The following is a 23,339-nucleotide window of genomic DNA, read 5'->3' on the forward strand; positions in this document are numbered from 1 at the left end:
CGATCCTGATGGTGCCCCTCTTGCCTCCGCAGTGTGCTGACTGATCCAGCTCCAGGGCCGCCGCCATGTCGAGCCGGGGCGGGAAGAAGAAGTCCACCAAGACCTCCCGGTCCGCCAAGGCAGGAGTCATCTTCCCTGTGGGGCGGATGCTGCGGTACATCAAGAAGGGCCACCCCAAGTACAGGATTGGCGTGGGGGCGCCCGTGTACATGGCTGCCGTCTTGGAGTACCTGACAGGTGAGTGCCTGAGTCAGCTGTGATGCCGCTGGCAGTTCTGACAGCTTTTTGAGGATGAATAGGACTTTTTTGTTTCTTTTATTTTGAAACGTGAAACCTACAGAAAAGTTACAAGAATAGTACAGTGAACATTTTCATGTAGAGCCACCAGTTAACATTTTGTCGCCCCACCCCATGGGTGTGTATGTGTGCATATACATGTGTATGTTTATTTTTGGCTGTTACATATTATATAGTTTATTTTGAAATACCCTCAGTTGTCCTAATAACATCCTTATAGATTTATCTGGCTTTACCAATAAACCTGTTTTGTGCATCATTGCATTTGGCTCCCTGGTTTCTCCAGTTGCCCATAATCTTAAAACAGTTCCTCAGCTTTTAAGAGTCTCACGCTCTTACCGACTGAGCTAGCCAGGCGCGCCTCAGTTCCTCAGCTTTTAAATTTTTTTTTTTCATGGCATGGACCTTTTTTCTTTTTCTTTTTCTTTCTTTCTTTCTTTCTTTTTTTTTTTTTTTTGACATGGTCCTTTTTAAAGAGCCCAGGTCCTTTTGAAGAGTTCAACCTGGGGTGGTCTCATGCTTGCATTCAGGTTAAACATTACAGGAGGAGAATTGTATCAGTGACATCGAGTCTTTCTCTGGTCAGGAAGCACCTGGTGTAGCTCTGTCCAATCATTGGTGATGCTCAGCTTGGTATCTGCAGGTTTCTGCACATCCTGAGCCACAGTCATTTACCTGGTGGCTTTAGCATTCCCTAACGATCTTACCTGAATCTGTTATTTCTGCAGTGGTTGAAAAAGTGGTGAATTTTCTGTTTCTGTCATTTCATCTGCATTTATTAATTGGCATTCTTCTGTAAAGAAGAGCTTTCCTTCTGCCCTTCTCTTTTTATTTTTTTTTTACTATCAATGTTCCCTGATGTTTTACAATTCAGTGGGTTATGCACTGTCATGTCATTACTCATGATCATGCTCAAATTGTCTCAAATTTCACCCTCAAGCTGGTTCTTGTGGCCTTTTGCCATGTCGCCATCAGTTTCTGTACGTTTCCTTGCTTTCCGACCTCATGAGATACTCAGGTCTCACCCCAGACTTTCCCTGTCCCTGTCTTGGAATCTACCATCTGTCCAGGGAGTCCTTGGACCATTCACAGATTAAATCTTATTGGCCTTATTGGTGGTGGCTCCATAGAAATTTTGGGAGGCCAGCTGGACAGGGATACCACCCCCTTTTTAGTGATGAGAGAACCAGCCTCAAAGCATGAAAGGACTTGCGTGGGTTGCCTGTAACCAGTAAGGACTTGAGGAGAGACCCATGTCCTACTTTCCTGTTGTCACGCTCTTACCACTTATTGCTCCATACACCATCAGCACAGGCGGCAGGAGGGGGCACCCTTGATTCCTAGCAAGACAAGGTGCCTCTTCCAAAGCTTGCAGTCAGGGAGCAGGAGAGCTAGGTCACTTCTCACTCTTCTGGGCCTCTCAGTAAGGAAAGGCCAAAGGTTCTCCCGTGAAAAATGCAGTCCTAATTGGTCCGTTAAAGTTGCAAGGTATTTGCAAATATTCTGGAACTTCTGATCCTCTGCTCGTCAGAGACTGTAACAGGTGGCATGCCTGGTAGCATGAGCTGGGCCTGATTCTTCTCACTATATAGATAAAAAAACAGAAGCCCAGAATGTATGTGACGCACTTTGGCAGTCATCCAGGGAGACCAGGGATGAAGCCACTAGATAGAAATCAGAGGACATTTTCTAGTTCTGGCGTGGCAGTTTACATGCCGTGTGATCCAGAGTGAGTCACTTAACCTCTCTGGACCCCAGTTTTTTACAACTCAAATGGACACAAGAGTCCTGCTCCACCAACCCCAGGCTGCTGGGAGAGCCACGGGGGCTTTGACTGTTACTGGGAAGCTGACACGATGTGCAAACCCAGCCAGCCTATGCTTCCTGGTCCCCAAATACCATGGTGTCCCTCGCTGGAGTTTTCGTAGACACTGTCATTAGGTCAAGTACAGCATCAGTTTCATTTCTTCTATCAAGATCTCCCATTTTTGCCCGCAGGGCATGGGATGGGGGTGCCACTGTTCCCTCATATCTCAGGCAAACAAGGGTCTGTGCCCTGCAGCAAACCTGCACGTTTTCCTTGTCTTGTGCTCAGCTCGCTCTGAAACAGCACAGTGTTCATGAGGTCGTGGTCGGCGGTCCATCCTCATGGCAGCCAGAGACCACGACCCTGTTTGCACCTGCAGCCGTCACAGCTCTCGCAGGTGTGTGGTGGTGGTCACAGAGGGAAGTGGGGATGGTCAGGGTGGCCCATGACCAGAGCAGGAAGAGTGGCTTTTTGGCACATCCTTCCTCTGGGATTAGCGACGTTAACCCCTGTTGTACATATTTTTAAGTTTTACCAAGACCTTCCACAAAGCCACAGGTAGCTGAATCTGAACCGTTTTCTCTGGCTGCACGCAGTGCTGAGTCACTGGCCTGGCTATTGCCTAATGCTAGGCCCCAGCATGGTGCCTGGGCCATGTGACGGCGCCTCTGCAGACATTAGTGCTGTGCGCAGTCCCTGCCGTGGTCACTGTGTCCTACTGCCTGGTGATGGGATAGGAGCTGAGCTGTGGGGCCGCATCTGGTAAAAGCACCGCTGCATCCCGCCCCTTAGAACTGTGCTGCACACCTGTGCTGTCGGCTCCCCAGAGGTGACCAGCCCTGAGCCCCTTAGGCTGGGACAGGAGAGCATGTGGGCGTTTGGACGTCCCAGGCATCTGCCCACTCAGAACTTTGGTTTGGTCCTTGAGTGAAGAGGAAAGGCGGATGAGCTCTCTTTCTATTCTGCTCTTTGCTTTTATTTCACTGAAGACCCTTCCGCCTTCATTCCACACACTTGCTGAGCACTTACTGTGTGCCAGGCAGCACACTGGACTCCGTGTGGGAGCACAGGAATGATGGGGCGGAAGGCACCACCCAGCCCGGATGGCTGCCGAGTTGAAGAAGTGCCGAGGACGACATCAACCGGCCGGGGGGCCTGGGCGACGGAGGCCTGAAGATGAACCGACCCAGGACGGCTTCTTGGAGGAGGAGGCATCCGCTCAGACCTGGAGAAGGGAATGGTGCCCACCAGCCCTGTGAGGGCTGGGAGAGGTACTCTGCCCTCCCCTCGCCTGTGCTCGATGTACCTGCTGGGTGCCCGCCAGCCTCTTCCGGGAACTTGGGGAAGATGTGTGAATGGGTACCAGTCCTTAAGCTGCTCAGGGCCTGGTAAAAAATGTGGACCAAACTACATGCTCTCATGTGAAGGAAGTACCACCCATTTAGCAGGTCCTCACTGAGAGCTGCGACTGGGGTATCGGTCAGAACAGGACTTATCCCCACCCCAAAGAGCTTTCCGTCCAGGGACAGGTACAGGCGAGAGAAAGAAGGTGACGGTGCAGGACCACATGTGCTGTGAGTAGGTGCTGGAAAGCGTTTCCTGGGGGACGCTTGTTAACCAGTTCACCAGAGTGCCCTGCTTGTCTAGTTGTCTCCCGAAGGGCACCGTGGAGGGCTTGTTTTCCTGTCTGTGAGGCCCACACCCTTCCAGGTGGGGTAGACAACAGCAGGCGCGGCGATGGGGCATCCGGCACAAGGCCATTTTGGAATGACTGGGCCAGGCCTCCTGCCTTCAGAAGGACCCCGTGGAGAGACGGGGTGGGGTGGGGTCTGGATGCTCAGGTGTTACTAACAGGACTGCTGAGCGGCAGGGCCCCCCTGTAGGCCAGGTGGCTCTGGAGCGGGGAGCTCACATCGCCCTGGTGGCCAGCCCTGGGGGACACTTGGTGTGCCGTGATGTCCTGTGGAAATCAGGTAGAGGCAGTGGAGCTTGGTGTCAGCTGCCATTTCTTGATTGTGACTTTAGACCAGTCACTTACACCTCCGAACTGTGGGTTTATCGTCTGTAAAATGGGGATAACAGTCGCTGTCTCAAAGGGCTGTTAGGAGGCTGGCATGAGAGGACGCACGTTTGCGAAGGGCCTTTCCGTGCCGGCACAGTGTATGTGCCGACGTGCCGTTACCTTAGGGTTAAAACGGGGACAGGGAGGAGTCCCTCGTCATCCTGCCGTGGTTGCCCGCTTCCCTCGGGGGCGGGGATGGGAGCCGCGCCGGGGTCCTGCAGAGTGTCTTGGCAGCTTCTGGCCTACTTCTGGTGTGTCTCAAGCTGCTGCGTGACTCCTCTTCCTAAAACCTGTATCACACTCACTGGCAGGTGCCCTGTTACCTGACTCTTCCGTCAAAAGCCACTTTTGTCCTGAGCTCCTGGCACACTCATGGAAGCCTTGAAGGACTTTCCAGTTAGCCGGGAGCTGAGCACACGCAGCCCTGGGCCTGTGTGAGGGCAGAGCCGAGGGCAGACTAGCCCGGGAGTGTCTGACGAGGCCGCAGCTCTGCAGGCGGCGCCACCAGTTACACGCTGTCTGTGAAGAGCACGTTGTCAGGGGCAAGGGCCCAAGCAGGCGCTCCTGGTGTGGTGTGGGGAGGACGTCAGGGGCTTGCGTCTGGCTCTGAAACTTGAAGCTGCTTTCTGTTTCTTCTCTTGGGTCCAGGGCCCAATCATCTGCTGAACTTAAAAGGAAGAGTCAACATCTGGAATAGGCTTGGGTCTGGAGAGCAGACAGCTCCTTCCCCAAATCTCTGCGCCTGGCCTTGCAGCCTTTCTGGGCTTCCCCCGGAGCTCTTCAAGAATGTGATGTTGTCTGCTGTGTGCTCAGCGCCCACAACTGTCTAGGCTTCATGTCATTCTCTGCCCCCTTGGCCCTTGACCTTACAGCCTAGGGGAGCTGACACCTTTTGGGGTTGCTGTGCAGATTAATATTGCATCACGTGAATTTAGCCTCAATAAATGATAGATAAAACTAAGCAGCATGGGGAAACTGAGGCAGTTTCTTTGAGTCATTGTCTTTGTCCCCATCGTACTGTGGTATGTTTTTCTTAATGGATATTTAAAGGGAACTCAACTTTAGTTCAGCCTCTGGAGCCCCTCCCCTGTGCTAGCACGGCACTGCGCAGTGCTGGGAGGGCTAGGAGAACTGACCTAAGAACGTGTGGCACGGCTTTTGCCCCGACGTAGTTTCCATTGACGACAGGACACACAAACCCACAGACTGGCAAGGGAATAGGCAGATCTAGGGAGGAGTTAACAGTACTGGAGTCCAACAGTGGGGCGGTGGGGTGGGAGGGGAGATGAGAAGAGTGTGGAAGAGGAGAGAACACGCACATTTGTGATCCGATGCCCTCAAACCACGGGCCCAAGGCCCTCTGCGTGAGCATCGCCCAGTGTGCTCAGCAGGACTGCAGTGTCTGGTGACATCGAGGGGAGAGTCCCCCGAAAATAGGACTCTGTGGCTGAAGTGAGGAGACAGCGAGACTCACGTTGCCTCTTGGGAGATGGCTATAGGAAGGCTTTGATGAGTCCTCAGTAAGGGAACTTGCTTTAGTTTGGGAACCACCGAGAGACAGTGTTCTTTGTGGCAGGACTTTTCAGAGCCTTTAACTGGCTGGTGTCACCTTGAATCTTCCAAGGAAGGAACTGTGATCTGATGTGGTTCCCCAGCTGATGTCACAAAAGCCTTTCAAGGAACACCTTTAAACCCCACGCACAGTACAGCGGAGGGGACCCTGTGGTGGGGTAAGCCCACGAGGAATAGCTCTGTGAGCAGTGCTAGTGAAGAAATAAAGTCGAGAGGCACCGTACAGAATGGGCACCGGCCTGGCTTGCTGTGGCATGGAGGCACGAAGCTCAACTCAGACAAGGAAGCTGGGTCTTCCTCCTCTGTCCAGGGCCCAGCACATGGAGGTGCTTCAGTGTTTGCTTAGTGGCAGGGGGGTGACTTGGGGAAGCTGTGTGTTTATTTTGCCAAGCTGAGTCGCTCAGGCACTGACTCAGGGAGGGCCTTCCACTGTCCCGGTCTGTGCTAGACACTGAGATGCATGACCAAATTCCCTACCCAAGGAACTCACCTTGGGAGCAAGTGCCTTTAGAGCCATTTTACTCAGCCCCTGAGAGACAAGCCTGGCTCCTATTCATCAGATCTAAAAAGATGTGTGATGACATCTTATTCTTTGTTTTTGGTCCAAAAACCCTGTTACATAGCCTGATCACACACTTTACTCTACCAGCTTACCTCCTAGGACTTAAGCCTGTTTGCAAAAACCAAATCCACTCTCAAAGGATGTCTCAACATTCGGAGAAGGCGCTGGTTACCAGCTTTCCATGCTGAATGTCTGACATCTTGTAATAAACACAGGCCCTCTAATGGTGACGTTGTGAAAGGTCTGCTGACTTGGACACCTAAGTTGTGGTCTGTGTAAAAACCTAGTGTCACAGTAGTTCGTGAATTTCCACCTCTCACAGGACAAGGCTGTCCTCTTTGGATCTAATCCACAGATGATGACGACATTGGGATTTGCATATTCTTAACCCCCTTACTCCTTTCCCGTTTCCAGGCCCCTCCCCCTCGTTCCAGACCTTGGTCTTCCCTCTCCTGTCTCTTGCCAGTGACCGGAACCTCTGCAGTCTTCTGGCGGGTCCCTGGCGTCCTGTCGTAGCCTGCAGTCCTGTCTGAAGCTGCCTGTGTGTACTTCACTAAATGGTGAAATTTACAGGGCCGGCTCCTGACCTGGGGAACAGGCTGGGTCCCCTCGGTGACCTCGTGGCTCCTATACAGACTGGATGAGGCCCAGCCCTTGCACCTGACTGGTTCCAGCAATAAAACCCCAAGGAAAAGGGCGGTTGTTAAAAATACACCCAGTTTGGCTAATAAAAGGATCATCTTCATCCCAAGTTTCAGCTTATTTGATTTCTGATCTGTAACTCGGGTCAGTTGTTGCATGTCCCTTTGGTGTTAGTCTGTGGGCCCCAAGCCATCCCGCCCCCAGCTGTAAGTGCGGCAGAGCCTGCAGCTGGCTCTGTCACTTACCTGGCCTCTTTACCACCTTCCTATCCAGGACACCCAAGTGTGTCCTGTACTCACACAGCTAAAAATAGGGCAGGAAGAAAGAGGAAGACAGTCAGGCTGGCTCCTTGATGCTCCAAGGCCCTCTGAATTCCTTTGTCTCGTCCTGGTTTGTGTGACCACCTCTATGTCAGACTGACGAGCCCGTCAGGTCAGAACCCAGCTGACTTGTCTGCACCTTCTTGAGCATTCATGCTCCCCTGGGGCTCTCAGCGCCCATGGTGCTCATTGCACTGCAAAGCCCTAAACCGTCTTCATTTTCTTTTAAAAATGAAACCACAGGAAAGGGGAGGCTAAGGGTTTTAATGAGCCAGAGGGTTGCAACTACAAAAGAAGTTGGAAACACTGAAGTTAAAGTTGGGACATGTTTCTCCAGTGTGCTGGGCACCGAGTGTGTGCACACTGTATTTAAATGCACATTCCCTTTTGTGGTTCTTTGAGTAATTTGTGTTTGAAAATTTAAGAAGCTAAAACTCCCTATAATCCCACTGCCCAGAGATACAACAACTGGCACTGAATGCCTTTTGTGTGTATGTTTACCTGCATGAAAGAGAGTTAGATTTTAATGTAATTATTTGTTTTATTGATATCTGCTATTGATGATCTTCACCGATATCTGATCACAGAAAGTCATCACTGTCAAAGTAAATAATGAAATAATGATGGAGGTGCTCTCTACATACACTACATTGTTCATCCTCCAGTTTCCTGGGGCAGTAGATGACTCCAAGGTGATGGACATTCAAGGAGTGCTTGACAAAGAAGCAGTTTGGCCCTAGGTGCTTTGACCTCTTGACCCTTTAACATTTCATGCAATAGTGGTTTGAGGGTAGTGAACTCCTTTAGCTTTTTTCCTTGTGTGGGAAGCTCTTTGAATGTCCTTCAATTCTAAATGATAGCTTTTCTGGGTAGAGTAATCTTCATTATAGGTCTTTGCTTTTCACCATTGAATATTTCTTGCCAATCCCCTTTAACCTGCAAAGGTTCTTTTGAGAAATCAGCTGATAGTCTTATGGGGGCTCACTTGTAGGTAACTAACTGCTTTTCTGTTCCTGCTTTTAAGATTCTCTCTTTGTCTTTTACTTTTGGCATTTTAATTATGATGTGTCTTGCGTGGGCCACTTTGGGTTCATCCTGTTTGGAACTCTCTGTGTTTCCTGGACTCGTGTGTCTATTTGCTTCACCAGATTTGATAAGTTTTCTGTCATTAGTTTTTTAAGTAGATTTTCAATTTCTTGCTTTCTTTTTTCTACTTCCAGCACCCCATTATGCAAGTGTTGGTACACTTGAAGTTGTCACAGAGGCTTCTTACACTGTCTTCATTTGGGGGTGAGGGGGATCTTTTTGCTTTTTTTGCTGTTCCGATGGGATGTTTTTTGCTTCCTTATATTCCAAATGGTTGTTTTGATTCTCAACTTCATCTCCTACTGTGGATTCCCTGTAAATTATTCATTTCAGCTAGTGTATTCTTCATTTCTGACTGGTTCTTTTTTTTATGGTTTCCATGTCCTTTTTTATGCTGTTAAAGTTCTAAGTTCCTCTACTCTTCACTTAAGGTCATTGAGCATCCTTAAAACCAATGTTGAATTCTGCATCTAGTAGATTGCCTATCTCCATTTTGTTTAGTTCTTTTTCAGGAGTTTTGTCCTGTTCTTTCATTTGGGACATGTTTCTTTGTCTGCTCATTTTGGCTGCCTCCCTGTGTTTGTTTCTGCATATTAGGTAGAGCTGCTATATCTCCCAGGCTTGGTCGAGGGGCCTAATGTAATAGATGTCCTGTAGGGTCCAGTAGTACAGCCTCACCGTTCACCCAAGCTGTGCATTCCAGGTATGTCCCTCATGTGGGCTGTGTATACCCTCCTGTTATAGTTGAACCTTGATTGCGGTTGGCATCTCAGTGGAGGGGGGCATTTACTCCCCAGGCTGATTGGCTGCAAGGACTAGCTTTGACCACAGTGGAGGATCATCTGTGCATGGGCTCACCCCACTGAGCAGGACCTACTTCAGAGGAGCCCTGGTGCCTGCTGAGTTTGCCCCTTGATTGTGTCACTTGTGGAGGTGATTGGGTGGTACTTCAGTGTGGTCTGGAGCTATCTATTGGGTACACTGGCTCTGGGGCCTCCCAGAATGTGCGGGCCAACGTCAGCCACCACCTGTGTTCTGCCCAGGGCCCCCCACATGAGCCACAAAGCAATCTGCAATGGCTGCTATTTGTGCTGGGCTTGGAGGTGCCCAGAAAAGGACAAGCTGTGAACCAAGGTTGGCTGCTGCTAGTGCTGGGCCTGGGACCACTTAGTGAGAGGTACAGGACACACTGAGGCCAGATGCTGCTTATTTGAGGGACTTGAGGAAAGCCTGAGGCATGAGCCAAGACAGGCAATTCATATGGAAAAGCCACTGGAAACAGCTTGGGTGGGCCCGAAAGTTGGTGGCGCGGGGTCTCAAGGAATCACCAGGGTGGGGCAAACAGTGTGAGCCAGGTTGATGGAGTCTCAAACATGGCACCTGCCTGCCAGGTCTGTGGGGGAGGTTTCAGAAAAGGAAGAATGGCCTCTGCCAGCACTCCTGTGCAGGAGAAAGCAGCCTCTCCAGCTCGTCTTGACACCAGACACTTCATTTTCTCACTGTATGGCCCTGTTGCCCTCCAGCTGCTGCCCAGCACTGGAACTCAGAACTCAGAGGGAGTAAGTCCAAGTAAGTCTGTGCCCGGGCACTTTTAAGAGGAAGAGCCTAAGACTGCAGAAGCCCATTGTCTCACTCAGCCACAGTCCCTGCTGGTTTTCACAGCAGAGGCTATGAGGACTTTTCTTCCTGGCATTAGAACCCCGGGGTGGGGCCTGGTGAGGGGCTGGGTCCCCTTGCTCCTCGGTAGGGGGGACCGCTGCAGTCTAGATACACTTCCTGATTTTTATCTACCACATGTGGTTGTGAGACCAGCCTGTCCTGTGTCTCCACCCCTTCTACCAATCTCGATGTGGCTTCTTTAAATCCTTAGTTGTGGGACTTCCATTCAGCTAGATTTCAGGCTATTCTGAATGATGGTTGTTCTGTAGTTTAATTGTATTTTTGATGTGGTTGTGGGAGGATGTGAGTACCTCATTTACCTACACCAGCATATTGACCAGAAGCCTGGATAATTACTTCTGATCTGTCTTTTAGAACTATCTCCCAGTTTTATTCTCTCTTCAGCTGTATCTTGTCTACTATTCAGTCACTGAATTTTTAATTCAGTGTTAGTAGTTTTCATTTCTAGAAGTGTTTTTGGTTCTTTTTAGAATCTGCTCGATTATTCTTTATAATCTCTTGTTTTCTCCTCATTTTCAAAGTTTTACTTAAACATATAGTTCTGTATTTATCTGAATAATTTTTTCAACTAACTAAGGGATAATTAACAAATATAATTGTATATCCTTAAAATGTACAATGTGATGATTTGATGTACCTATACAGGAGTGGGTAAAAGTAGCTTTATAGTTGTTTGTATGGAAAATAATGCAATAATTAATAAATAATAATATAAGAATAAACTATTTCACATACTCACAACTGTAAACCCAATTTTGCCCACCCCTGTACATTGAGAAATGGTTACCAAATTTATCTGAGTAATCCTAATATCTAAAGTTCTTATAAGCCTATTTCTATTGGATTTTGAATCATTGTTCAGAAAGCCTATTACAAAGGAATTCCTTCATGCTTTTGTGTAGTATTTCTATGGTTTGATTCTTTTTACACTTTTACTTTGACTCATTTAGAATTTAACTTGATATGTAGTATGAGATAGGGATCAACTTAGTTTTGTTCACTTCGTTACCCACTTAACACAATTAATTGAATAATCCATCTTTTTCCTGGTGATCTGAAATGCTACCTTTGCCATACATGAAATTTGTATGTAATTAAGGCTGTTTTGGGTCTGTCTTTTCTGTTTCATTGGCCTGTATTGTTATATACCTAATAATATGTTTCTCATATCTGGTAGGTCTTTCATTGTCTTTCTACTTTGGTGGAAAGTAATTATTTTCTTTAATAAGTACCAATGGAACTTACTTAATAAAACCAATGGTAAGATTCACATGCTCCCAAAGGACATACAGTGAGACACACACCTCCCTCCCTGCTCTTTTGCATACCCATCCCCTTCTCAGGAGACAGTCACAGTTATTAGTTTCTTATATGTTATATATCTTTCTAAAGATAGTCTTCTTTTCCCTTTTCATTTCAAAATAGACCTAGAAAATGAAATCTAAAAAAATAGTGAATCAGGATAATGGATATATGTGGTATGTGGAGACTGACATTTATATTTGAGCCAGAATCTTGGTTGGGAGACTCTAAAGGTCACTGACCTGCCCCTAACCTCCCCTCAGCACCCCGGTCTCCTTGACCAGCCCTGAGTCCTGACGAGACTGTGAGGGGAGGCTTGCCTGCATCCTGGGCCCTCGAGGGGCTGCTTTCGCCTGGGATGACACTGTCTGCCATGGGCCCTGGGTGCTCTAACACATGAAACCAGGCCAGTGCCTTGGAGAATGTTCCCGCACTTCCTCTTCATCACTGCCTCAGTGCTGCAGTGTCTGGTTCACTTGTTTAGAGATTCATCTGTAACGACCTATTTGTGAAAGATTTACCAAGCTCTGACCATGCACAAGGTGTCGAACGGATGCTGGAGGTCGAAGGAATCACTGTTGATTTCAGCAGATTGGTACTGAGTGTCCGTGAGGGCCAGATGTAGCAGAGGTCATAGGAGTGCCCCCAGGGCTGGGGCTCTGCCGTCTCCACCCTCCCTCGCCTCTGTGCACTCAGCTCCCCACATGAGGCCTGACCCTCCACAGCTGCGCAGTAAACATGGGGTTGGCCAAAAAGTCCTGTACATTTTTCCCATGAAATAAAAGACACGTTTTTCATTTTCACTGATAACTTTATTGATTTGGATATTTTGAGTATGTTGGGCATCTCCTGCTATTGGCTTCCCATAGGTAGCAGCCAGGGCTGCTGCTAAACATCTTCCAGTGCATAAGACAACCCCACGGCCAAGAATTTTTTGACCAAAATGTCAATAGTACTGAGAAACTTTGCAAACCACTTTTGACATGTTTGATCAGCCAATAGCACCTTCTCCATACACTGCACAAGTCTTTTTTTGCATTTCAGCTGTGTTTTTACCTTTCTTGAAATAGTAAAGCATAATATGCTGAAAATGTTGTGTATTTCCTTCCACCTTCAGTATTAAAATGGCTGCACAAAATTCACTTTCGTAAAGTTTTTTTTAATGAAAGCTGATATGACAGCTGTCACAATATAATGTAACAAAATTGTTTCAAATGAAGTTAAAGACAGCTACTAGCACTACTAGAGCCATTGTAGGGAAAAAACATAATAGACTTTTTGGCCAACTCAATAGTTTTTTTTACTGAAGGATAAGATCAGTTAGAGGAGGATGAGTTTCAGGAGGAGGGAATGTTGCTAATGTCAGGTGACCAAGGAAATTGATGAGGATGAGAGCTGAGCAGGACCGCGGGCTTGAATCATCTAGTGATGCTTCATTCATCACTAGCATTAACACGAGGGCGTCGTGTGCCGGACCTGCCTGCGGAGAGGCAAGTGGAAGGGCAGCGGCTGGAGGAAAACAGGCGTTGGAAGTGTTTCAAGTGCTGATCTCTCACTTCTGCCTCAAGAGCCACGGAGCATGTCTCAGCTCTACCTTGAAAAGCAGAGGTGGCCAGGTGCTGCCCAGTTGGTTAAAATAACAGTATCCCAGGGTCCCCTATGTGACCATCAAGAATGGCTTTAAAAGAACTACTTACTTACTGAGAGAAGAAGAAATGGGTAAGAAGTCTACAAATATCTTCTCTCCCAATATTTTCCTGTTAAAATATCAGCAACTAATAAAACATATATATAGTCTTCTAGCTTTTTTTTTTTTCCCTGTCCAAAAAGGCTTCTATGTCTAGTCAACCCAGAATAAAATATGACAGTGAAAAGCCACCCCTCAGAGCTCTGTATAAGGTCTGGCAAGAACACAAACCCAAAGGATGTTAATGACAGCCAGCCTCCCTGCATCTCCCTGTCGCCTCCCACCGCCCCCTCTGGTACTTGTTGCCAAGAAGACGACAAAAACTCTACGCAGATCTGGCTGGCTTCTCAGCCAGCCTCCAGCTCTGACCCTTGCTCCCACCTTTCCTCCCTCCCTCCCACTTTCCCTCCCTCCCTCCCTTTCTGCCTTCGTTTCCCACCCACCTTCCTACTTCTTAGGAAAGTGCCTTCCATGTCGTGGCCAGAATGCACGTGTTTCCTGGTACTTCAGAGGCTGGTGACGATGCCTGACACTGAGGTGTCCTTTCGCAGGATTGAAAACACCCCCATTTGTCTGGAGGGGGACATTTGTCAAGTGGCCTTTATAGAAGACATTTATGAATGTCCTCTTTCTAGAAGGAGACCCATGCGCTGCCAGAGCTTACATTTCTTGCCTCGAGGAAGCATTTGGAAATCCAGGGCCTCTGGAAAAGGCTCGGCGCCAGCTTCCCTGACCGGTGCTCCCTGCAGCAGCCGGTCGCTGAGGTAGCCTCTGGTGGCCATTGAACTATTGCCTCTGTAAATCTGGATTTTGGCAGTCGAAAGTCAGTGTCTGCTGTTCATTCACAAGATGAGGGCACCCTAACTTGAGCAGCATTCTTTTTTGTTTGTATCTTGGACTCCCACCTCCACCCCAGGCCCTCGCGGTCTCTGTTCCAGGCTCAGATTGTGGCTTGTAATTGTGCTGGTGCTTTGAGTACTGGGCAAAGGCAGAGCAGTCTAATAAGACACCTGCCGTCTGTTGGGCACTAACTGTGTGCCAGGCACTGGGCAAGTCTTCCCATTTGGTAACTCACTGAATCTTCAAACCACCTATTTTGCTTAGGAGGAAACAGGCTCCAAGAGTTTAACTTCTCCAGGGTCGTTCTGCAGCACAGTATCCCAGCTCTAGAAGAGCATTCCCCACTGGCTTTCTGCTGGCGCTGAAGCCTCAGGAGTCAGAAGGAGAGAACTGGGACTCAGGGTCACTCAGGCCCCGTTGCATCTCCTTCGTCTTCAGTGGACATCTCAGGAGGACGGTCTACGCCCAGGTTCCAGGGCTGGCTGCTGTCTTTGATGGAGCTGCAGCCTGGCCAAGGAGCCCTGGAGTCCTGAGAGGGCAGGCCCTGAGAGTCCCAGGTGACCGCCGAAGGGCACATGGCCTGGCTCTGTAAAGGCCGCAGACTGTCCCGTGGCCAGGCACGGGCCAAGAGGACGGGGCTCCTGCAGGGACGGGCCTGGAAAGACAAGTGATCACTGCCAGGGGGGAGGAGTGTCGAGGGCTGGCAGCCGTGAGATGCTGTGAGCACGAGAGGGGTGATGGCCAGCGGAGTGACGGGCTGGCTGAAGGGAAGGGGCGGTCCGGTCAGTGCCAGAGGAGCTGGCCATAGCAGCAGCAGAACGGGCGAGGTCCCAGGGGGAGCACTCATGGCCAGAGCAGCCACAGAGTCTCAGAGAGGGGAAGGCAGTGCCAGGCAGGATGTTGGGGGTTGTATGGCTCAGGGATACTGACGGTGGGCCAGAGGAGCAGAAGCTTTTTTGCCCAGTGTCCCTTCATTGTCCCCGTTGTGAAGGGGAGGTGAAATCCTGGGTGACAGAGCTTAGGCAAATCCTTAGACAAGCGGCCCTCAGCATCAGGAATACACTTGGGCTGACAGGGCCTGGGGCGGGCCGGGCCGGTACAGATGACCCCAGGAGCGGCGGTCCCTCTTGGGGGCTCCTCTGGCTATGACGCACTCAGATTGTTCTAAAAACCATCAGTCTTGGAAGGAGCCGGAGCCCTGGCCAGTGGGTCAGTTGGTTGGAGTGTCGTCCTATACACCGGAAGGTCATGGGTTCGATTCCTGGTCAGAGCGCATACCTGGGTTGCAGGTTTGATCCCCAGTCGGGGCGCATTTGAGAGGCAGCTGATCGATGTTTCTCTTTCTCTCCCTCCCTTCCCCTCTTTATAAAATCAATAAGCACGTCCTTGAGTGAGAATTTTTAAAAACTATAAAAGAACTTGAAAAGTCTTCACATGCTTAGGGCTTTTTTTTAAAGAAGCAGGATTAAGCAGGCTGGGGCAGAAGTCAGGGCAGGAGGGTGTTTTTGACCTGTAGCTGAGCAGGCCGATGGGATGGCATGTAGCATGGTTGCCTCCTTTCGTGTACAGTCTTCATTTTACATTTGGAAAAGATAGACTGTGCACAAGAGAAACCCAAACAGCACGTAAGAGGCAGAGCAAAATGCCCCCTCTGACCTAGTCCCCGGCCCACTTCCAGGAGGCGAAGCCATGCCACATCCCGATAGCTGGCTGTGTGAGCGCCGATGACAGGCAGCGCTGCTGCTGCCCGCACGATGGCCGCCCAACGGCGCGCACTGCTCTGCACCGCGTTCCCCCTTAAATGTCCATCAGGGAAATGGCACCGTGTCAGGGCTCTTTAAGTGAGCTTCCTCTTTACATTACACTCTTCAAATCGCTTCATTCCAGCAGACATCTCTGATTGCTCACCCCTTCCTGAGATGAATTAAGAACAAATGGCTGTGATTTTCCATGTCAAAACAAACATACATATTAACCATTTCCTTGTATTTTAATTTAGAGTCCTTGAAAGCAAGTGACTGGTGAGCCAGAGGGCCCTGGGTAGAGCGGTTTCTCTGGGCTTTCCCCAGCCACCTCCGCCTCCCACCTTCCTTCCTGGGGCCTTGACCTGCGCTGCCTCAGCAGCCGCGTGGGCCCTGCCCCGCCCCAGCACCCCCTGCTGGGGTCAGACACACGCCCCGGACCCCATCCCACAGCGGAGACTGCCTGTGGGGCCACCCCGGGTGCTGCGTTCTGTCAAGGCAAGTCTGGCAGCACCGAGGTTAATCAGGTTCAAGTGCGTTTTTCAAACACATGTAAACTGTTAAGTGTAACAGCAAAGAGTAAACTATTTGGGGGAGAAAACACCAGGTTTTCTAAATATATTGCTGCTCTCCTCTGCTTGGCTCTCACGCACATCCATCTATCCAGCCAGCCAATTACTCTGTTAAAGGAAGGAAACTGAGGAAAAGAAAATCTAGTGTTCGTCCCCTAGAAATCAAGCCTGCTATACTTTTTTTAAAAGATCAGGCCTGTAGTTGCAGCCTCAATCATAGTAGCTTAGAAGCACCTGGCCGTTCTCAACTTGAAACTTGGTAACTTTTTAAGCCTCGCAAGCCTAGAGGTGACCTCAGTTATCATCCCCCTTCTGTAGGGTGGGAACCCGAGGCTCAGGTGTGTCTGGCCGAGTCGCAGCTCAGTGCAGGAGCCGGGACATATGCCCAGGCTGTGTGACCCCAACTCAAAGCTCAGTGTGTGGGTGGCACCTGCCCTCCACCAAAGACAGACTGAGGTGGCCACTTGCACAGGTGCCTCTGAGACCTGAGGAAGGGAGAGGAAGGCTCTCAGGAAGAGACGGTGCCCATGCACGGGGCTGTGTTGGTGGGTTGGATGAAGGTAATGTTTGCTGAGAATGTTACCATCTCCTGTTAATCTGTATAATATATTTTTTTTATTTTGAAATATGAAAGCCAATTAGCTGACTTTAGCAACTCCCCGTTGAAGCTGTGTTTCTACCCGATTGGGAGAGTTTGTGGGGAAGGTGAGTCCCTGGACCATATGCTGCCCCTTGGACCCCTGGCCCTTAGGAGGGGTCTGTAATGTGGGTTTAACAGCAGTGGACAAGTTTGTGTCAGATTTGGAACATCTGCAGAAAATCAACAGAATGACTCATTCTTATAAAATACCTTACTCTCTGCACAGAAAACATCACCTTCAGTTACTGCCGTAGGTTTTATTTCCTCTGTGGAATCCCCGGTTCCCTTGAGGCCCCAGGGACAGGCAAAGCTGGAGAGCTTCGCTCCAGCCCTCGAGCGAGGCCCTGGAGCTCCAGCCTGATGGCTCATCAGGCTTCAGACCCTGCCACTCATCTGACAAGGTGGGATGTGAGCCAGTGGACTCGGAGTCGCGGAGGGAATTGGAGGAAACTGGTGCAGTCAGGACGCAGGAAGCTCTGAGCCGCGCTCTCCGATTGGGGTTGATTGGGTTAAGGCCTTCGGGGACGGTGTAAAACAGCTCTGAACTCGGTGAACTGCTGATGGAAGCCTGGTGACTGGAAAGAAATTACAATAAACAGATTCCTTGTCATGTTGTTGGCTTTGTAGCAAATATCTGTTTTCTCCTTGGGATTACGTGAACATTTGCTTTTCTTTGATTCCTGGTTGTTATTCTCAATATTCCTTTTGTTAGAGGAGACGCTTCAAACAGCGCTATAGAAGCCCCCGGCCCTCTCCTGTGCAAGGTTTGTGTTTAGAATTTGGCGCGGCCTCCACACGTCACCTGTTAGCTGTTAGGAGTCTAATTCTGCAAACCATGACTTCATCTCCCTAAAGAAAGATAGACAGAATGCTTCAATGCAGCAGATACGGTTCAGTTCAAGATGTTTGGAGGGGGGAAAAGAAAGCTCTAAGCCTTTGGTCTCAGGGTGAACTTGGAAAGTAGACCTGTCAAAGGTATTCACGTTCAGACAGCTGGTCCATAGGTGGAAGGGCTGCCAAATACTGCTGTTACTCAAGGCTGTGAGAATTTTGTCAAGTGGCCTTAAAACGATCATGTTCAACGAGGCCAGGGTGCCTCTGCAAGGCATGCTGCGCTGAGCAGAGAAGGTCGCATGGCTGGTCCTGGCCAGCACAAAGGATGGAGCCAGCGGCTCACTACTTGCCAGAGACTGGAGTGGAAGCCAGAGATGCTGCGTTGTCTTGCAAATTAGATCCTCAAACAAGCAAAAAGATCTTGAAAAAAATAGTGCATGAGCTGGCCACTGTTGTTCAGCATGCCCCCTTCACAGTGGTTATAATTAGGGAACTGTACCACGCTTAGGGTTTTCCCCAGAGCTGACCCCAAGTACTCTGGGCCCCAAACTAGCCTAGTGTTGGTCATTGGTAACAAAATGAGACCGTCACTGGCCTGGAAGACTTGGCTTGAGGGGTGGAGAACCTGGTAAGGGGTATGTTTCTGCTTCTAACTGTTCTTTTCAGTTTCTTCTGTGGTGTCTTATGGATTCCATTTGTTTTGGTTACAGTCCCCAGGGCTGTGGCTCCTGAAAACTCCCTCCAGGTGAGGCGAGCACTGAGCTCTGGAAACCGTGGAGAACAGGATTTGCGTCTGTAGATCTGGTGCTTTACTGATTCTTTCTCAGAATTTCTTTTCTCTTGAACCAGCGAGAGGTTTCAAAAAAAATTTAAAGATGCACAAAACTTTCCAAAGCACGAGCTGCAACAAAGGCGGGACCCCCGCCCCCGTGGGCAGGCATGGCGTCCCTTCAGCTGAGGTTGGCCCTGGCCCACCCCGCGGGCTCGGGGTACAGTGGCAGGAACGTGAGTCTAGCCCTGAGCCTGGGCTTTTATGACTGAGCCCTTGCTATCATTTGCAAAGCCCCGATCACTTACTGGGAAGGAAACTCGATCAGGAAGTCTCCTCTGGTGCTGTCCCACCCCTCAGCAGCGGGCACCCTCTCTCCTGGAAGGCAGACGGCACCGTTCCACCTTGTCCAGTTTGCTGTCATTTTGTACCTCCCCTCTCCCCTGCAGCAGGCAGCCCTCTCTCGGCCAGGAAAACCCTTTAGCACTGGGCTTCTAAAATCAGACTGAGGCTGAAAAGATGGGTTTCACTGAGCACTTAGCCAGGGGTGAGTACGTGCCCTGGATTCCTGCTATTGCTACCAGTCTGATTCCTGGTCCGTCTTCCTCGGCTGTTGTAAATGCCTGGCCCTCCTCCTGCTGCAGTGCGGCGTGGGACACACGCTTCTCACCAAGGTGCGTCTCTGAGGTGCTCTGTCTTGCATCCCTTGATGAAGGGGTTACTATAGTAACTGTTCCTCTGGCAAACATGCAGGAGGAAGTGGAAGATGAGGTTTTTGCTCAGCTGTAGGTGGAGTGTGGCTCTCTGCCCCTCTTTGTTATCCTCAGTTGACACAGCTTCCCTCCCACCCCGCTGGGCTGAGTTCAGAGGTGAGCTGGAGTTTTGCAAAAAGGATGGAGTCCTGGATTTTCTGGCTTCTTGGTGAATAAGGCAGCAGAATGACAGCCCTGCCCAGCTCCTTACAGGGGGCTGAGACCCTCCTAACCCTGCCACACACACGTCCCCCAGCCCCTCCATGCCACCTCATTGTCACTCCCAGGTGGGTCTGGTCCGGCATCCCCAAACCCACTGTGTGGTTAGCAGTAAGTGAGCCCAGTCCTTAGAATTTCCCAAGTGTGAAGTTCAGGCCATTGGAGTGTCAGCCACAAAGCGGGAGTTCAAGATGGGTTGGGGGAAGCATGTGGAAGTCTGGGCGAATTCCTGGAAAATTGATCTTCAGATTTTGCAGCCCTAGGTGCTTCTTAAGGTCACTCCATTGCTTTATTTCCCTGTATTGTCTACTTCCCACCCCCTACCCAAATCAGGGGGCCAAGCGCGCTCAGAGTTCTGGTGACTCCTCATACCCTCTAGGCCTTTGTGGTCGTCATCACCACCTCCCCTGCACAAATAGAGCAACGCTGTCAAAGATAAAAAGACCGTGTCCCTCCTCTCCTCCCCCTACCAACGGCCACTGTGCCTTCTCTTGGGGAGAGCCTTCCACTAACACTACAGGCAGGAAGAGGAAACAGGCCTCTCCGCTTTCCTGAGAAACCGTAATTTCAAACGATCTTCTTGCCCAAGGGGTGGGCTTGGGGCACCACTGTGAGCGTTCCTGTACCTCCTTCGGAGGTCAGGTAGAGCATTCTCAGCACACCGCAGACGCTGATCGGGGGCCGGGAAGCCAGCCCAGGGGCTGCCGCTCCGCTCTGCAGCCACCCCTCTCCGGCCCTCCTGCCACACAGGCTCCGGCCCCACAGCAGCTGTGACTGGCCCTCTTTCCTGTGCCCTTACCCTCAGCCGCACTTCGTCTCCTCCCTCCCCCGCCACCCCCAGGCTGTGGTCACGACTGTAGCACTGTAGATGTGCCACCTCCTCCAGCAACAGGGGAGAATGAAGGGCAAGTTGGGCTGGCCAGGCATGCATTTCCACATTCACAGCTCCTGAGGCCCAGGGTCATTTAGCACCCCAGGCACCCTCTCTGCTCGGCTAAGGTAGGTCCGTCTGCACTGGGCGTTGGCGCGTGCTGCCAGGAGCCTTGGGGGGCAGCATCAGTGGAACTGCTGGGTGGGCCATGCCGCCGCGCCCCCGGACAAGGGCGCTGCCCGGGAGCGGCTTTGCTGAGACTAATGGGTGGGAGAGCGTGGGAGGCATCCAGAAGCTCCCCTCCTTTCCCCGGGCCTCTCTCTAGTCACTGTCACATGTGACATCCAAGGTGAGGGGCTCTCACCAGGGAGCATCAAGCAGGCAAGTGCCTCTGGTGTCCTGTGCTGTCAGCGCTGTGACTGCAGAGGGAATGAATGCCTGCTGTTGCAGGTGCAACTGGTTTGTTTTTTTTCCCACACCCCCCCCCCCCATAGGAGAGTTTACAGGGGTAGCCAAGCAGCTTTTCAGCTTCACACACAGAGCAGTTTTTGCATTGGGTTCAGCTGTTAGTACCTCTTCACAATGAATACCATGGAATATCATAAATTTTAAATACACGGTTTTCATGTAGCTAGGATTTTCTCCCTAGTTATTTTACAATGCTTCCGAGTTGTGACGTTGCCTGAGACAACGAGTTCAACACAGCCTAGGATGCTAGAAATTCTTTAGTACCAGGAAGAGGTCAGGCGAGCCCAGAAGTGTGGGCTGGAAGGACGCCGTGACAGGGCCGTGGCGTGGGCAGAATTGAGAAGTGGGGATGTCCGGTGCACTTTGAGAGAGTCTTTGTTTCTCATGGAGAAACGAGGCGATGAGGCTGACAGTTACCAAAACTGCCACCAAGGAGGAGACCACGGGCTCTCCCGCCCTTCCCCATCTTTGGTGCTGTGGTGTCTCGTCTGGTGAGAGAGAGCCTGCCCCGAAAGACAGGTAAATAAACCCTAACCTGGCCAGCCATGGGTCAGGCTCCTATCCCCCTAGTTTTTTTTCTTTATTTTGAGAAATCAAATTTAGGGAATGCTGAAAGAGGAACACTCTTACATCCTCGCCTGGATTTAACAACTGTTAAAATTCCACCACAATTACTTTACAGACTTTTTCCAGAATTATTTGAGAGTAAATTACAGACATCAGGACACTTCACCCCGAAATACTTTAGCACGAATCTCCTAAGAACAAGATGTTCCCTGCAGAGTGGCGATACCATAGTCACTCTGACCAGGGAGCATCAAGCAGACAAGTGCTTCTGGTGTCCCCAAGGAAACTAATAATTCCCTAGTGTCCAGTAGCCAGTCTACATTCTGATCTCCTCAACTATTTCCAAAATGGGTTTTCTAGCTTTTTTTGTAGTCAGGATCCCATGCAAGATTTACAAATTGTGTTTGGTTAGTATGTCTCTTTAGCCTCTTTTTAATCCACTGCACACCCCACCGCTCTCTTTTTATACATATCTTCATGACGTTGGCTTTGTAGGGTTCAGTCACCTCCTTCGAGCTGTGAGCCCAAGTGTGCAGGCGGCCAGCATGGATGCCATGGACAGAGGCTTGCTAGGTGCCTGTGACATGCCCCCGCCCCTGAAGCCCCGTAAGCCCACACGTGACCCATTGCTCAGTTCCACGCGTGCACGGGTCACTCTTGGGACCACACCGTTGGCTCCGCAGGGCTGGTCCTGGTGACATCCAGGTGCTGACTGCAGGCAGCCCTGTTCTGGCAAATAGGCTCAGATCTCAGCTCGACTGCTTCCTTTTTTTTTTTTTTTTTTAAAATCAGCTCGACCACTTCTTACTGAGGGACGTTTGGCTGGTCTTTCTGCCTCTGTGAGCTTCGGTGTCTTTGTCTCCAAAAAGGGGGTGGACCAGGGGTTTGATGCAACTCCTCCGTGAGCCAGCGCAGAGTGTGCCAGGCAGACCGCCCGCGTCTTCCCCCTGAGGGCAGCAGCTTTGGGAACCGATGCCTGCGCCCATTCCCAGCACCGTGACCGGGGGCCGGGAAGCTGCAGGTGTCCTCTGATGCTCTGACACGACCGTGTGCTCTTCCCCTCTGTTCCCCACAGCGGAGATTCTGGAGCTGGCTGGCAATGCGGCGAGAGACAACAAGAAGGGCCGGGTCACACCCCGGCACATCCTGCTGGCCGTGGCCAACGATGAAGAGCTGAATCAGGTAAGGGGCTCTCGTAGCCACCCACCCGGGACCTTGAACAGCCAGTCATGCTGCGTGAGACACAGAGCTCTCTGTGCAGGGGCACATTGGTGTTTGGCTGGCTTTCAAAGGTGTGGACTGCATTTTGAACTGTTAGCAGCCCCCTTGCATCCCCCAACCCAGCAGTTTTTCCTGAAGGCTGTATTGGAGGTCAGGGGCAGGGATGAAACAAGGTATTTGGTTCTCCTTAGAGGAAAAACCTGCAGTAAGGGACTCTGAGGACTTGTTCCCATTAGCATCCTTGTAGATGTCAGGGAGGAGCTCTAGCAACTCAAATGCAAAGCCTGGGTGGGTGGGGCTGATGCCTTGAAGCTCAGGGGCAGGGTGGTCTGGCTCATCATTTGCTACTTTGGTTTTCCTGCAAGCTGCTAAAAGGAGTCACCATAGCCAGTGGCGGGGTGTTACCAAACATCCACCCGGAGTTGCTAGCGAAGAAACGAGGATCCAAAGGGAAGTTGGAAGCCATCATCACGCCGCCCCCCGCCAAAAAGGCCAAGTCTCCATCCCAGAAGAAGCCCGCATCTAAGAAGACAGGAGGCAAGAAGGGGGCCCGGAAATCCAAGGTATGTGATTCAGCAGGGGCGCATGGGTGGGGTCGGGCAGAGCAGGGCAGCGGGTGGGGTCAGCAGGGGCCCCCCCCTCCTGCTGAGCGCTCATCTCACCGATGGGGTGCAGCACTATGGAGGGGCGTGTGGGAGCAGGTGACAGTGGGTCTAGTCCTGCTCAGGTAGCCAGAGTGTGGACACAGTTTGGGGACTGGATTCCTGCAGGCAAAAGGGATGGAGGGAGGGGGCTGGCCGGATCGGGATCGAAGGGCCTCATGCCCG

At 50.7% G+C, this 23,339-nt stretch overlaps 1 protein-coding gene across 5 annotated transcripts in view; it reads left to right on the forward strand.

Moving 5' to 3' along the window:
- LOC129066670 (core histone macro-H2A.1) overlaps positions 1-23,339 on the forward strand; it is a 74,888-nt gene that overhangs the window by 10,324 nt on the left and 41,225 nt on the right. For all 5 annotated transcript variants that reach the window (XM_054568426.1, XM_054568428.1, XM_054568427.1 and 2 more), the window contains exons 2-4: positions 33-237; positions 22,367-22,473; positions 22,878-23,075. In XM_054568426.1, coding sequence (XP_054424401.1) covers positions 66-237; positions 22,367-22,473; positions 22,878-23,075 — 477 coding nt within the window. In that variant the 5' untranslated portion in view covers positions 33-65. The remainder of the gene's footprint in view (positions 1-32; positions 238-22,366; positions 22,474-22,877; positions 23,076-23,339) is intronic.

This window comes from Pteronotus mesoamericanus, unplaced genomic scaffold (genome assembly GCF_021234165.1).
Source record: "Pteronotus mesoamericanus isolate MK-2021 breed Mesoamerican mustached bat unplaced genomic scaffold, CSHL_Meso_final contig_2, whole genome shotgun sequence".
Taxonomy (NCBI): domain Eukaryota; kingdom Metazoa; phylum Chordata; class Mammalia; order Chiroptera; family Mormoopidae; genus Pteronotus; species Pteronotus mesoamericanus.